The sequence below is a fragment of the Bufo bufo genome, chromosome 11 (genome assembly GCF_905171765.1).
Source record: "Bufo bufo chromosome 11, aBufBuf1.1, whole genome shotgun sequence".
Classification (NCBI taxonomy): Eukaryota; Metazoa; Chordata; class Amphibia; order Anura; family Bufonidae; genus Bufo; species Bufo bufo.
Window position 1 is genome coordinate 18,557,581 of NC_053399.1, and position 14,565 is coordinate 18,572,145.

The 14,565-nt window shown below is 40.8% G+C and overlaps 1 protein-coding gene across 1 annotated transcript in view; it reads left to right on the plus strand.

The window, feature by feature from the left end:
- DICER1 (dicer 1, ribonuclease III) overlaps window positions 1-9,291 on the plus strand; it is a 42,964-nt gene extending 33,673 nt beyond the window's left edge. The window contains exons 24-28 of the mRNA XM_040412871.1: window positions 2,466-3,297; window positions 4,584-4,852; window positions 4,969-5,131; window positions 6,489-6,564; window positions 6,734-9,291. Coding sequence (XP_040268805.1) covers window positions 2,466-3,297; window positions 4,584-4,852; window positions 4,969-5,131; window positions 6,489-6,564; window positions 6,734-6,899 — 1,506 coding nt within the window. The 3' untranslated portion in view covers window positions 6,900-9,291. The remainder of the gene's footprint in view (window positions 1-2,465; window positions 3,298-4,583; window positions 4,853-4,968; window positions 5,132-6,488; window positions 6,565-6,733) is intronic.
- The last annotated feature ends 5,274 nt before the right edge of the window (window positions 9,292-14,565 follow it).

The window sequence follows — 14,565 nt, forward strand, 5'->3', positions numbered from 1 at the left end:
CTTGCTGTCAGTGAATGAGAACACTTTTTTTTTTTTTTTTTGTCCATAGCAGTTGTATCCAGTCTGGGCCGCGAGCTTAGTACATGATGAGCTCGATACAGGTTTACTGCCTCTGAACGTAACCAAGAGTCTTCTCGTTCACTGACAGCAAGAGATTTTGAGGAATTAAAATGCAAAATCTATTAGAAAGTTAAACGTTTCTTTTATTTTTATTTTTTCAGCAGTTAAGCGTTATCAACCTAAAACTGGAAGACTCCTTTTAAATAAGGTCTCCAAGAAGACTATCTTGTAAAGTACGTTGATAAGCCTTCAGCAGCTGCAAACTATCTTTTGGCATCGCTGCTTTAACCCCTTAAGGGCTGAGCCTATTTTAATTTTTGCATTTTTGATTCTGAGATTTAGAGATTTCAGATTATGAGGTCTTATGTTGTTGTGGTGTTTTTTACTTTAAAAAAAAAAAATAGTTAAAAATCTTTGAGAAAATTAAAATTTCCCCTTTATTTTTTTTGACAGCCATGACTATTTTTTATATATATATATATATATATATATATATATATATATATGTGTCTACAGAGCTGTATGAGGGCTTGTTTTTTGCAGACGAACTGTAGTTTTTATTGGTAACATTTTTGGGGTACGCATGACTTTTTGATCACTGTAATTCCCAATGTGACATTTTCCACTGCGTTGGTTCCCTTTCCCGATGACTCCACGTCCGAGGCAAGGCTTCTAAGGCAGTGCCCTGTAGACACGACGTCATCAGCGACCTTGCCTCTCAGGGCAGTGTTACTTGGACCCTGCCCTGTTGACGTGGTATCAGCAATGATGCTGTGTCTTAGGGCTCATGCACACGAACATATTTTCTTTCCGTGTCCATTCAGATTTTTTTTTGCGTATCCTATGCGGAACCATTCATTTCAATGGGTCTGCAAAAAAACGGAAGTTACTCCATGTGCAATCCTTTTCCGTATGTTCGCATGTCCGTTTTTTTTTTTTTTTTTTTTACAGAACATGTCCTATTGTTCGCATAATGGACAAGGAAGGACTGTTTTTATATTTATTTATTTTTACTCTTTATTAAAGTTTAAATATTAACAGTTTTATAAAAACATATAATATTAGCATCTTTTTTTTCCCTGGACTGTTTTATTATGGACCAGCTGTTCCGTTCCGCAAAATACAGAATTCCCACGGACGCCATCCGTATTATTTTTTTTTTTTTTTTGTGGATCCGTGTTTTGCGGACCACAAAATACATACGGTTGTGTGCATGAGCCCTTAGGGTGGGGTTTTTCCAGTGGGGCTTTAATCTAGGTCTGCCATCAGAAATTTAAAGGTTCCATAGAGGCAAGCAATGTGTAACCCCCCCCCCCCCCCCTCCCCCCGCTCCTATGTTTACTAATCACCTTAAATAAATTGCTCACTATATTGTATGTGTTATTATGATTACAGAGATACCAAACACTGTTTTGTGATTTTACTTTTTTTTTTAAATAAAAAAATAATATAAGGCATAAAAAAAATCCCATCTTCACAGCAGATCTTTTCTATAGAGCAGTGGGTAAGGCAGCCGTCTACTGTACAGAAGGTCTGGGATTCAAATCTCACTGAAACCTGAAACATAATCTTAATCTCAATAAAAGTTATGGCAGAAAAATAGCATTTTTGCTTTCCGGTTTTTCTTTCAAGGTAAAAGTTATAATTTTCTGCAAAGTTTTTTATGGCAAAAGCCATTACAGTTTTTCTAACATCCTTAGTATGAAATATCCCAATACAGAATTTGGTATCCCTGTGTTCATAAAAGGCTGTACAATCCAGTGAACGTGTTTATGGTGATTGGTAGATGGCGCAATTGTTTTTTATTTCAGTAATATTTATTTATTTTTATACCTGTGAAGAAAATAGTTTAAGCACAAACTTCAGTCCTTCCAACAGAGCAGGTCTGTAGTGTGATGGTAACTCTTCTGCCTGACAAACAGAAGGTCTGGATTTCAAATCCTGATGAAGACCTGTTAAATCATTTCTTTAGTAAAAGTCTGGCAGAGGTCTTTTTTCCCAACCCATATCCAACACAGCTTCATTAGTATCCACTGCATTTGATCTGTGATGTGACTGAAGGGTGAAAATCCATCCACACAGATCAGTTTATGGTGTAGATTTCTTTTTTCACACAAAGGGTAGGTTCACACAGTTAGTTTTTTTTTTTGCCGGGTTTGAGGCCGATTTCTCTTCAGGTTTTTCAGCCAAGGTCAGAAGTGGAAGGAATGACTTGCACTTCTCCACACGGCTGGATCCACTTCTGGTTTTGGCTGAAAACTATGAAGGCAATCTGCCTCAAAACCACCTCCTAAAAACTCCTTGTGAACCTACCCTAGAAGTACTAATTTGAACACTGTTACGCGTACAGCTATAATTTAGACTTTTATTTTTTCTGCCATTGATGAGGAACCATTTTTCTGCAGGCCAGCGATGGTGTAACTGCTAATGGCAAGATGGATGATGACTTTGACGATGAAGAGGATGAAGATCTGATGTGGAGGAACCCTAAGGAGGAAGCTGAGTTTGACGACGACTTTCTGGAGTATGACCAAGAGCACATAAAATTCATTGATAGCATGTTAATGGGATCAGGAGCCTTTGTAAAGAAGATTCCGCTTTCAACCTTCTCCGCTCCTGACCCAAGTTTTGAGTGGAGAGCACCAAAGAAAAGCTCCATGGATCATTGTCAGTTCTCGCCCGATCTCGATGACTTTGATTACAGCTCGTGGGACGCCATGTGTTACCTGGATCCCAGCAAGGCTGTAGAAGAAGACGACTTTGTGGTGGGTTTTTGGAACCCATCAGAAGAAAACTGTGGAGTAGATGCCGGGAAGCAGTCCATCTCTTATGACCTCCACACTGAGCAGTGTATCGCAGATAAGAGTATAGCGGATTGTGTGGAAGCCTTGTTGGGCTGCTACTTGACGAGCTGCGGTGAGCGGGCCGCCCAACTCTTCCTCTGTTCTCTCGGCTTGAAAGTTCTCCCTGAGATTAACAAACAGGAGAACGGTGTTAACTTGAGCAAACGTAACAGCAAGACAACTTCTGACCTTTCAACCTGCAAAGGGGTGGAGTACGGTTACTTGCAGATACCCCCCAGATGCATGTTTGACCACCCAGATGCAGAAAAAACTCTTGATCACCTGATATCTGGATTTGAAAATTTTGAGAAGAGAATTAACTATCCATTTAAGAATAAAGCTTACCTCCTTCAAGCCTTTACTCACGCCTCCTACCACTACAATACCATAACTGGTAAGAAATGGACTGCAAAAACTGTACTGCCCCCAATATAATACCGCCCTCTATGTTCAAGAATATGTCCACTATAACACTCCTCCTATGTACAAGAATATACTAGAATACTGCCCCTTTGTACAAGGATATAACTACTATAACACTCCTCCTATGTACAAGAATATAACTACTATAATACTGCTCCTATGTACAAGAATATAACTACTATAATACTGCCTCCTATGTACAAGAATATAACTACTATAATACTGCTCCTATGTACAAGAATATAACTACTATAATACTGCCTCCTATGTACAAGAATATAACTACTATAATACTGCTCCTATGTACAAGAATATAAGTACTATAATACTGCTCCTATGTACAAGAATATAACTACTATAATACTGCCTCCTATGTACAAGAATATAACTACTATAATACTGCCTCCTATGTACAAGAATATAACTACTATAATACTGCCTCCTATGTACAAGAATATAACTACTATAATACTGCCTCCTATGTACAAGAATATAACTGCTGTAATACTGCTCCTATGTACAAGAATATAACTGCTGTAATACTGCTCCTATGTACAAGAATATAACTACTATAATACTGCTCCTATGTACAAGAATATAACTACTATAATACTGCTCCTATGTACAAGAATATAACTACTATAATACTGCTCCTATGTACAAGAATATAACTCCTATAATACTGCTCCTATGTACAAGAATATAACTACTATAATACTGCCTCCTATGTACAAGAATATAACTACTATAATACTGCCTCCTATGTACAAGAATATAACTACTATAATACTGTCTCCTATGTACAAGAATATAACTGCTATAATACTGCTCCTATGTACAAGAATATAACTACTATAATACTGCCTCCCATGTACAAGAATATAACTACTATAATACTGCCCCTATGTACAAGAATATAACTACTATAATACTGCTCCTATGTACCAGGATATAACTGCTGTAATACTGCCCTCCAGTGGACAAGGATTAAACCTAGTTACTGTTGCTATGGGGGCAGTATTGTTGTATATTCAGCTTTGTTTGTCAGACATTTTTCTGAGCTCCGAGCAGTTGTCACTTCCCTTCCCCCACTCTCACTGACCTCTTCTGCAAAACATTCAAACAGACTGAACAATGTTCATGTGGTTATTGGATCGGCCGATGTGACTTCTGGTAGCGGACTTTATAGTAAGGTTGTATGCAGTAAGTGACCTGCCGCGCGGTTTCATGCATTCTCCTTCTCCTTCTTCTTTTCAGACTGCTACCAGCGCTTAGAATTCCTCGGAGATGCAATTTTGGACTACCTCATTACTAAGCACCTTTACGAAGACCCCCGCCAGCACTCCCCGGGAGTTCTCACTGACCTGCGCTCGGCTCTAGTCAACAACACCATCTTCGCGTCGCTGGCTGTGAAGTACGACTACCACAAATACTTCAAGGCCGTCTCTCCAGAATTGTTCCACGTCATAGACGACTTTGTGCAGTTTCAACTGGAGAAGAACGAGATGCAGGGGATGGACTCGGAGGTAGCAGAATTATCCCTCACGGGTGGATCGATATGTGCCGTGGCGCTATTTATATTTAGGGGGGTAATCTCCCCCCCCCCCCCCCCCCCATATAATTATTATCCTTTCCTCCTCAGCTGAGAAGATCGGAGGAGGATGAGGAGAAAGAAGAAGACATTGAGGTGCCGAAGGCCATGGGTGACATCTTTGAGTCTCTGGCTGGAGCTATTTATATGGACAGTGGGATGTCTCTGGAAACCGTATGGCAGGTGTATTACCCGATGATGAGACCATTAATAGGTATTTCTATACATATATTAAAGGGAGCAATGATTGGTGGACGTGTGATGTCTGTAAGTTTTAAAGAGCATCTGTCAGCAGTTTTGTCCCTATGACACCGGCTGACCTGTTACATGTGCGCTTGGCAGCTGAAGGCGTCTGTGTTGGTCCCATGTTCATATGTGCCCGCATTGCTGAGAAATATGATGTTTTAATATATGCAAATGAGCCTCTAGGAGCAACGGGGGCGTTACCATTACACCTAGAGGCTCTTCTCTCTCTGCAACTGCTGCACCCTCTGCACTTTGACACGGCTAGGTGTGATCATGTTTTCACTGTCTGGTCCTGTCAATCAAAGTGCAGAAGACGTGACAGTTGCAGAGAGAGCAGAGCCTCTAGGTGTAATGGTAATGCCCCCGTTGCTCCAAGAGGCTCATTTGCATAAATTAAAACATAATTTTTCTCAGCAATGCGGGCACATATGAACATGGGACCAACACAGATGCCTTCAGCTGCCAAGTGCACATGTAACAGATTGTGTCATAGGTACAAAACTGCTGACAGATGCTCTTTAAAGGGCTATGTCGACGGTGTGTTACAAGGATTACAGTCACTGGAGGTCTGATCTCGTGGGGGCCCACAGTGGCCCTGAGAATGGAGGGAGATACATGGCTGATTGAGCACTCCATTGTCTTTACGGCCCGGTAAAGTAATTGGAGCTGCCGGATGCAGATTTCTACGCGGTCTTGTGGCGGTGAAGCGGCTCCCTTATTCTTCGGATCGGTGGGGTCCCCGAGGACTGATCCTGCAATCCATACTAACGCACTGCACTTCTTCTCACACAGCGGAGGCTCTGCCTGTTGTTCCTGTACTGTCAGATGTTAACTAAGCTGATACATTGTAACACTGTCTTCAGCTGTGTGTGAGCTTGACTACATCAGGACCGGTGTCGGCACCTGATTATAAAAGCAATGGGAGCATTTATGAATCAGTTTGCACCACTTTTGTGGCATAAAAGTCGTGACTTGTGCAGTCATTTGAAGTGGGTGGGGTTTAGCGGGAGGGGCGGGGCTATGGTTACTCAATTTTAAGCCATAAAATGGCGCAAAGAACAGTGCAAATCTATGCCTTATCATTGCAGACCATGTCGTTTTCTGGCTGCCAGACAGCCCAAGATGCACCTTTTTAAAAAAAATAATAATAATAATAATTGTGCTTTAATAAAATTGGAATGCAAAAGGTTTTATTAAAAAAAACATTGAGATTTCCCGGAAATTCTGAAGCAATGACAGGTGTTATAATGATGATTATACTATAGAGCACTTGTGCTCTTACTAATATTTGCTGACGGCATAATGTTTTTTTTTTTTTTTTCCAGAAAAATTTTCAGCTAATGTTCCCCGATCCCCTGTGCGAGAATTGTTGGAAATGGAGCCGGAGACGGCCAAATTCAGGTCAGTATGCGCATCCAATCCGTCCCCGAGACTACTCCTCACCCCACTATTTTTGGGGAACATTTTAGATTTTATTTTATTTTATTTTTTTGCTCGCTCTCCATTCATTTCCTGCCTTGTAGTAGCCATTGTGTGTAAAAATGCATTTTGAACTCCATTTTGTCTTCAGCCCGGCCGAGAGGACGTACGACGGCAAAGTTCGTGTCACCGTGGAAGTGGTAGGCAAAGGCAAATTCAAAGGGGTTGGCAGGAGTTACAGAATTGCCAAATCGGCAGCTGCTAGACGAGCCCTCAGAAGCCTCAAAGCAAATCAACCTCAGGTCGCGAGCAGCTGAGAAATCTCGTCGCCCACTGCCAACGCCCATCCGGAAAACAGATAACAATGTAATGACATCCAGACGAACCAATCACCGATTGAATGATATCAACTGGCCTTGTGGGACGCACCCCCCTTCCGCCCCTCCTGTCTGATCCTCTTTGCAGGCACACCCTTTCAGTGCATTGTGGGAAAAGATAATGGCATCAGGTCACCTATCCTGCCATCTGTCTAATCACGAGAGCGCTGTAGCTAGGACATCGCCAGTTGTGAATCCGGTCTCCATCTTGTCTTAGAACGTTCCATTTTAGGGGAGGATAGGGGCCAGGGTCAGATTTTTGGGTTCTTGAGGGGGCAGGGGGGGGAGAAAAAGTTTAGGTAGCCGAGAATGAAATCTATATATGTTCACATACGTCAAATATTTAATTCACTTATTGAGGGCTGTTTTTCTTTTTCTCATTTTTTTTTGGAGGGGGAGGGGTGTTGCAGAATTTATATTGGGTTAACTGGCCTGTCGGGAATTCCCAGTTTTTCCTCACTGTGTCATGCAAGAACACCCGTAACATTTACAATATACATTGCACTTCTAGTGACACCGCTGTGTCGAGGAGCGAGTGAAAGGATGAGAGTTACAAATGGTTTTTGTTTTGTTTTTTTCCCCCCCAAAAAAAAAAATTTTTGCAAAAATTTCCCACTGCCTTATTATAGACGCAAGACCTTTGTGGCATTCGTACGGATCTAGTCATTTCTGGGTTTAATGCACATGCAGTAATTACTCCTGTCAAATTGATTTTTTTTCTTCCACCCCCCAATGGAAATGTGGAAAAAAAATAAAAATAGTCACAAAATTATTTTTTTGTCAAGTGTTGAGCCGGGGCAGACATTGGAACACAAAACAAAAATATTCCTCCGGATGGACCTCCCGACCTTCGACATCTTCAGATGACTGCTGCACATACCGAGACGCGTCGGGCGTCACAATGTAACCTATCCGAAGAGCCTCCTCGCCCGTCTCCGCTTTCTTAGGATGCCACCACCATCTAATTGGTTACCAAAATTTTATAGGATTTTGCCGAAAAAAATCCAAAATGTGACCGGAATGAGACGCCGTGACCCTTTGTGTTCTGTGATTTTTTTTATCGAAGTGATTTTGTCATTTTAGTTTGGGCGTCATGGGTAAGGGGGAGGGGTTTGTAGTATGTCTAGTGTTTTCTGTGTCCACCCGCATACCCCCCTTTTTGTCTTATGGGTCGGGGGTTTCGCCTAAATTTTTAGTCTACGTAGGCAGTCTTTACTTGAATACCTCATTTATCTTTTCTTTTTTTTTTTTTCCTCCTGCATGCTTTTCTCTTTATTTTTTTCTTTTTTTTTGTCTTGGTGCTATGTTTATGTATTAAGCTTGAAATGCATATTTTTTTTATTTGCACTGTAACTGTATTACCTCCTTAATTTACGTGTTTCTTGTGTTTCTTTAAAAAAAAAAAATTGTGGGGTGTTTAGGGGCTTTCGACCACAGTCAAATTGTCAGAGGTTTGCTGCAATTGCTTTTGCTTTACTGATGTTTCAAGCCACAAAATCATGTTTTTTGCATAGGTTAAGGCCGGGAAGGGGAGACGTATCTGATAACTTTCAGTTTTCAACATAGAATATTTTTGCTTTTCATTTTGGATTTTTAAAAATGTTTAATCTAGCATGGTGTCACGCTTTCTAAAAAAGTCGGAAATGTTGATTGCTGCCTTCTGTTTCCTCCTCCTCTGTCCCTCTTCCATCATGTCACCCTTGTTCTTCAATTCGGTAACTTTTTTATTTTTTTTGGCTGCCGATTGTCAGACCAAAACATTTTTTGTTTTTTAATTAGTTTTTTTTTTGTAATTCACCTGTTTGCCAAGGGTTGAACATATTTCTGTATCGACCACCGGTTTATTTACCCCAGACCGATAATCTAAAAATGTCGTTTGTAATTTTTTGTATTTTTGAGATCCCAGGTTTTTCTCTCTGGATGCTCTTTGAGAATTTTTACATTGCATTAAACACCTTGTATACATTCATCCTTTCCAACCATAATCACAAAGGGCTTGAAGATTTTATTCAAAAATTTTCAAACAAAGTTTATTTTTAAGGATAAGGACATATTTTTTTTTATTTTTTTTTAAAGATTTTACCCAAAGTGCCAAAATTGAAGACCTCTTCATACGTAGTATGCAATTTTTTTTGTTCTATTACAGAAAATGTCTACCCCTCGAAAGGAAAAAATGTATAGTTTCCCAGAAGTGTTCCGTTTTGCAGAGCAATCCTTAATAATAACTTTCATCAGTTAAAAAATTCCCACAAAAAATGAAGGGGAAAAAAAAGCTACTGTGTAAAATAAAGGTGTAACAGATATTTCACTATAATACAAAAGGAAAATGAAATACGAGGCAGATAAATAAAATAAAATAGATAAAATGTATTTACAGTGACGTACGCAAAATGTTTTTGCTTTAAAAGGAGAAGAAAAATGGAATGATGCTCATTTTTGAAAAGCCTTTTTTTGGGGTCTTAAGCAAAATACAATATTTAAAAAAAAAATTTGCATCCTCTCGTAATGTCTTTCATTCTCTGCCAAATCCATTTGTGTCGAAGCCCATTGTGTTACGTTTTTTCCCCTTGTTTCCATTCTTACACTCTCTCTTTATCTTTGTGAATGTCTCAGTCAGCGCAAACCTCATTTTGACTTTTTGTGCCCCCCTCTGTACAATTTTATGGAGTTTTTTTTGGGTGGGAAATGCAAGTATACCTAAACCATTTCAGTACAAAGAAGAAAAAAAATAATCTAGAAGCTTTTTATTGCATTCTGGAGATGGTATTTGCTTAAAGTGTATATTTTTGACCCCCTTAGATTTACAATACTGTATTTTGAGTAGACCTAACTATGCTGCATATACGTGTGTGTTAAAGCTTTTTTTTAATTTTTTTTATGTAGCACAAATAAGCCTTGCACTTGGTACCGTGCTTTACCTCATTTCAGACTGACAATATGCTTAACGGGGGAGGGGAATAACGTGGTTTGGATTTCGCTGTCCTCAGAAAATAGGATAATTTTTATGCCTGCATTGTGTCATATTCTTGCGCAGCAAACAGCCTTGTACATTATGTAACTTTTTGGGGGGGGGGGGTTTTCTCCTGGTTTGTGGCTTTTTTTTTTTTCACTATAACATCTGGTTATTGTGTTTGTTTTTTTGTTTTTTATTCTGAATGTCGGGATTTTTTTTTTTTTTATTTTTTTTTTTCAATCGTGCAAAAAAAATAAAAAATGTCAAATCCTGTATATATAACATTACTTTTTCGCGGTGGATGTAACCTGATACGATATCTTCGCCTTTGTGGCCCATATGTTTAATCTGCGGCACTTGTCGTTTTTTTGAAAGTGAACCTGAGACTTCAGGTGTTGTCATGGATCACCGCCAAAAGATATTACGGGATGTAGGAATTGAATAGGGTTCGGGTTGTGAAGATGCTTCATTGTTTTTGGATAATTTATTTTTTTTTATATAAAAAAAAAAATTGGTCGCCCACAGACCAGCAAAACTGTGCACTTGCCCGTTATCTGCCCGGGAAAACAAAAAATTTTGAGCAAGATAATGAGAATTTGCAGGCAGTCCTATTGTAAATATTGCATATTGGGGCGGGGTTGTTTGAAAAGAGCGAGACCGTAATCTGGACGTGAAATTGTCAGTGTCACATGCTGCAGCTGTCTCAATGATTTTTCATACTGTAATCGTACTGCAGGAATTTGCAGTCTGCACCTTATGGATCACAAATACTTTTAATAGTTTTTGTAATAACTGTAGCTAAGTATATCTCCAATAAAGTTATGTTCTGGTTGTTGAAACTTTTGTCTGACTACTTTATTTCTGATCGATGTGAAAAAAAAAATTTTTACTTTCTTTCTTTTTATCTGTTTTCATCCACTTCCATTTTTCCCAGGAATTTTTTAGGAGTTGGATTGCAAATATTTCCCCCTTTTAGGTGGTTGTATATTTGCTTCATGTGTGTTAATACACACATGAAGCAAATATACAACCACCTAAAAGGGGGAAATATTTGCAATCCAACTCCTAAAAAATTAAAGGGGTTGTCCAGGTTCAGAGCTGAACCCGGACATACCCTTATTTTCACCCAGGCAGCACCCCTGATGTTGGCATCGGGGCATCTCATGCTCCGATGCGCTCCCTTGCCCTGAGATAGATCGCACAGTGCACGGGCTCTTTTGTTTACAATAACAAACTGCCGGGCTGAAGCTTCCGCCCGGCAGTGTGTTCGGTAGCGTCACCGGCTCAGATGGGCGTGCTTTAGCGCTGCCCTAGCCGTTTAACTGGCTAGGGCAGCGCTAAAGCCGGCCCATCAGTGTCGGTGGCGTCACCGGGCTTCCTGGCAACCCCATGGAGAACCCCGGTACGTCACCGGAACTCTTTAAAATGCCTTTGCCCTGCGCGATTTAGCACAGCGTAAAGGAGAGCATCGGAGCATGAACTGTTACAATGCTTAAGTCAAGGGGGCTGCCTGAGTGAAAATGGAGGTATGTCCGGGTTCAGCTCTGAACCCGGACAACCCCTTTAAGACCGATTTTATGCAGGAGTCCACATTAAAATAAACTCTCGCCAGGCTCCATTCTGTGCCTTCTATTGGGCCTTATACCCCTTGAGAAGCGCTGTCTCTTCTGCTGCTAATGGGAATAAGACATGGCTGCAGGATCAGACTACACGATATTTGTTTGTAGTCTGTAGTCATGGAGACACATTGGTCTGTTAAACACCAAACAATAGGAAATTTGTAATTTCAAGACTATTAATAAATAAAACTGCTTCACCCAAGTTCCTTCTTGATTTACAAGATAAGTCTACAAATGCCTTAAAGGGGTTACTCGGGAAAAGATATTGATGACCTATCCCTAAGATAGGTCATCAATATCCTATAGGCGGGGGCCTACTCCCGGACCCCCGCTGATCAATTGTTAGAAGAGGCCAGGTACTCGGTGAGTGCTGCAGCCGCTTCCTAGGCAAGTGACGTCATGTGGCCTAGTTGCAGCTCAGCCCCATTCCAGGTCAGTGGGCCTTAGCTGCAATACCAAGCACAGCCACTATACAGTGTACAGCGCTGTGGTTGGTAAGCCGTCAGGAGGCCGTGGTTGCGGCTCCCTGGAACAGCTGATCGGCAGGGGTGACGGAACTCAGACCCCCGCCAATGTGATGATGATGATGATCTATCTTTAGGATAAGTGATCATTATCATTTCCTGGATCATCAGAGATTTTCATCTTTATCGTCACTACCCATGATGGCATTGCTTCCACTGATTTACCTGTCATACTATTCTCGGGGACATCTCACAAAGCAGAACTTTCAGATGGGGTGTGTGCAGGCTGGGTTCACTAAAAGGTGCAACATCTCTTTTACGTGCACTACCTACCTTGATCTGTTTATATGCTATTTCTAAATATTTGGCTTCTTTAAAGGATATGTACGCATTTGGGGGGATTTTTTTTAAATTATTATTGCATTGTACTCATTTTGAGCTAAAAATTCTTTTTTTCAATTGGACTTTATAAAAAATTTTGAGCTGTTCTGTCACACAGGGTTAACTGTTTTTCTAGCGGACTGCATCTTGCTTTCACTTTCTGCTGGTCATGTAATAAACCTTATCTGGAAATTACTAAAAGGTCATAAACACTTATTTAAGGGCTCTTTCACACTTGCGTTCTTTTCTTCCGGCATAGAGTTCCGTCGTCGGGACTCTATGCCGGAAGAATCCTGATCAGTTTTATCCTAATGCATTCTGAATGGAGAGAAATCCGTTCAGGATGCATCAGGATGTCTTCAGTTCCGGAACGGAACGTTTTTTGGCCGGAGAAAATACTGCAGCATGCTGCGCTTTTTGCTCCGGCCAAAAATCCGGAACACTTGCCGCAAGGCCGGATCCGGAATTAAGGCCCATTGGAAGGCATTGATCCGGATCCGGCCTTAAGCTAAACGTCGTTTCGGCGCATTACCGGATCCGACGTTTAGCTTTTTCTGAATGGTTACCATGGCTGCCGGGACGCTAAAGTCCTGGCAGCCATGGTAAAGTGTAGTGGGGAGCGGGGGAGCAGTATACTTACCGTCCGTGCGGCTCCCCGGGCGCTCCAGAGTGACGTCAGGGCGCCCCAAGCGCATGGATCACGTGATCGCATGGACACGTCATCCATGCGCATGGGGCGCTCTGACGTCACTCTGGAGCGCCCCGGGAGCCGCACGGACTATAAGTATACCGCTCCTACTATGGCAACCAGGACTTTAATAGCGTCCTGGGTGCCATAGTAACACTGAAAGCATTTGGAAGACGGTTCCGTCTTCAAATGCTTTCAGTACACTTGCGTTTTTCCGGATCCGGCAGGCACCTCCGGCAACGGAAGTGCATGCCAGATCCCAACAACGCAAGTGTGAAAGAGGCCTAAGCCACATTAATATCCGTAAGATAAGAGTTAAGCTTTAATGAGTGTTTCTAAGGTCAGCGATGAGGAGCCGTCAGCTCCCTGCCTGAAGGAACAAAGAAAATTCAGAACCAGCTACTAGAGAAACTCAAGTGTAGAGGAAAAACGGCTCAATATTTTTAATAAAGATCAATTAAAAAAAAAATGTTTTGAGCTCAAAATGAGTAAATTGCAATAATAAAAAAAAATAATTGCCACCGAAGGTGCACATAGTCTTTAAGATTGTGCCTTTTAAGGGAAATTTTTACCCAACTCTTAAAAATGTCCATATATTGGTAAATAACATATTAGAGCTTAGAGCATTGGTTAATATTTTGTGTTGACTGTTTTTTTTTTCTTTATAATGTGGGAGATGGTGCCCCCCCCCCCCCCAGCGGTGGCCATTTTGTAGGAAACATTCAGAAATGTAACCTTATTGGCTTTCACATTTGAACTGACACTTTGTTCTTGTTAGAACGTGTTGAGAAGATTTAACCATCAGTTGGAAAAGGGCATTCAAAAGTGATGAGCAATATGGTTGCACTTCCTGTTGTCTTTCAAAATGGCTGCCTCTACAAAGTAAAGAAAAATCCCATTATCTCGGTAATTAAACGAAAACTTAAGTGCCAAACTTTGGCTGATGCTGTAACTTCTAATTTGCTAATAGTTGAGCAACTTAAAGGCGATTTCCAGACAAAAGCTAAAGTTTAAGTAACTTGACATGTCTCAAGTTCTGGTTTCTAGTCTCTAAAATCACCTGAGCCAATTTTCTGTAGGCGAATCCTCTGCTTTTGGCTCTGGCTGTGCAAAAATTCAGACACCAGCGAATTAAACTCGTGTTATGAGTTCTCTGCGCCTGTAAATTTCACTGCTGAGACATGGAAAACATTATTGAATGTATATAAAAATGTTCACAAGTGAATTATACCGGCCAGTTGTTATACGTAATATGGGTTTTAGCAGTCATTTTAATATTGCATAAAATAAGTGTTTTTTTTTTTTTTTTTTTTTCTTTTTCCCTAAAACAGTGCCACACCTGTTCACAGGTTGTGTGTGGTATTGCAGCTTGGTCTCATATGCTTCAATGGAACTGAGACTCAGTAGCAGACACAGCCCATGGGCAGGTGTGGCAGTCTTTCTAGAAGAACCATCTGAGGCAACCACTGTGTCGGACATCCACCTCTACCGTCCCTGATGG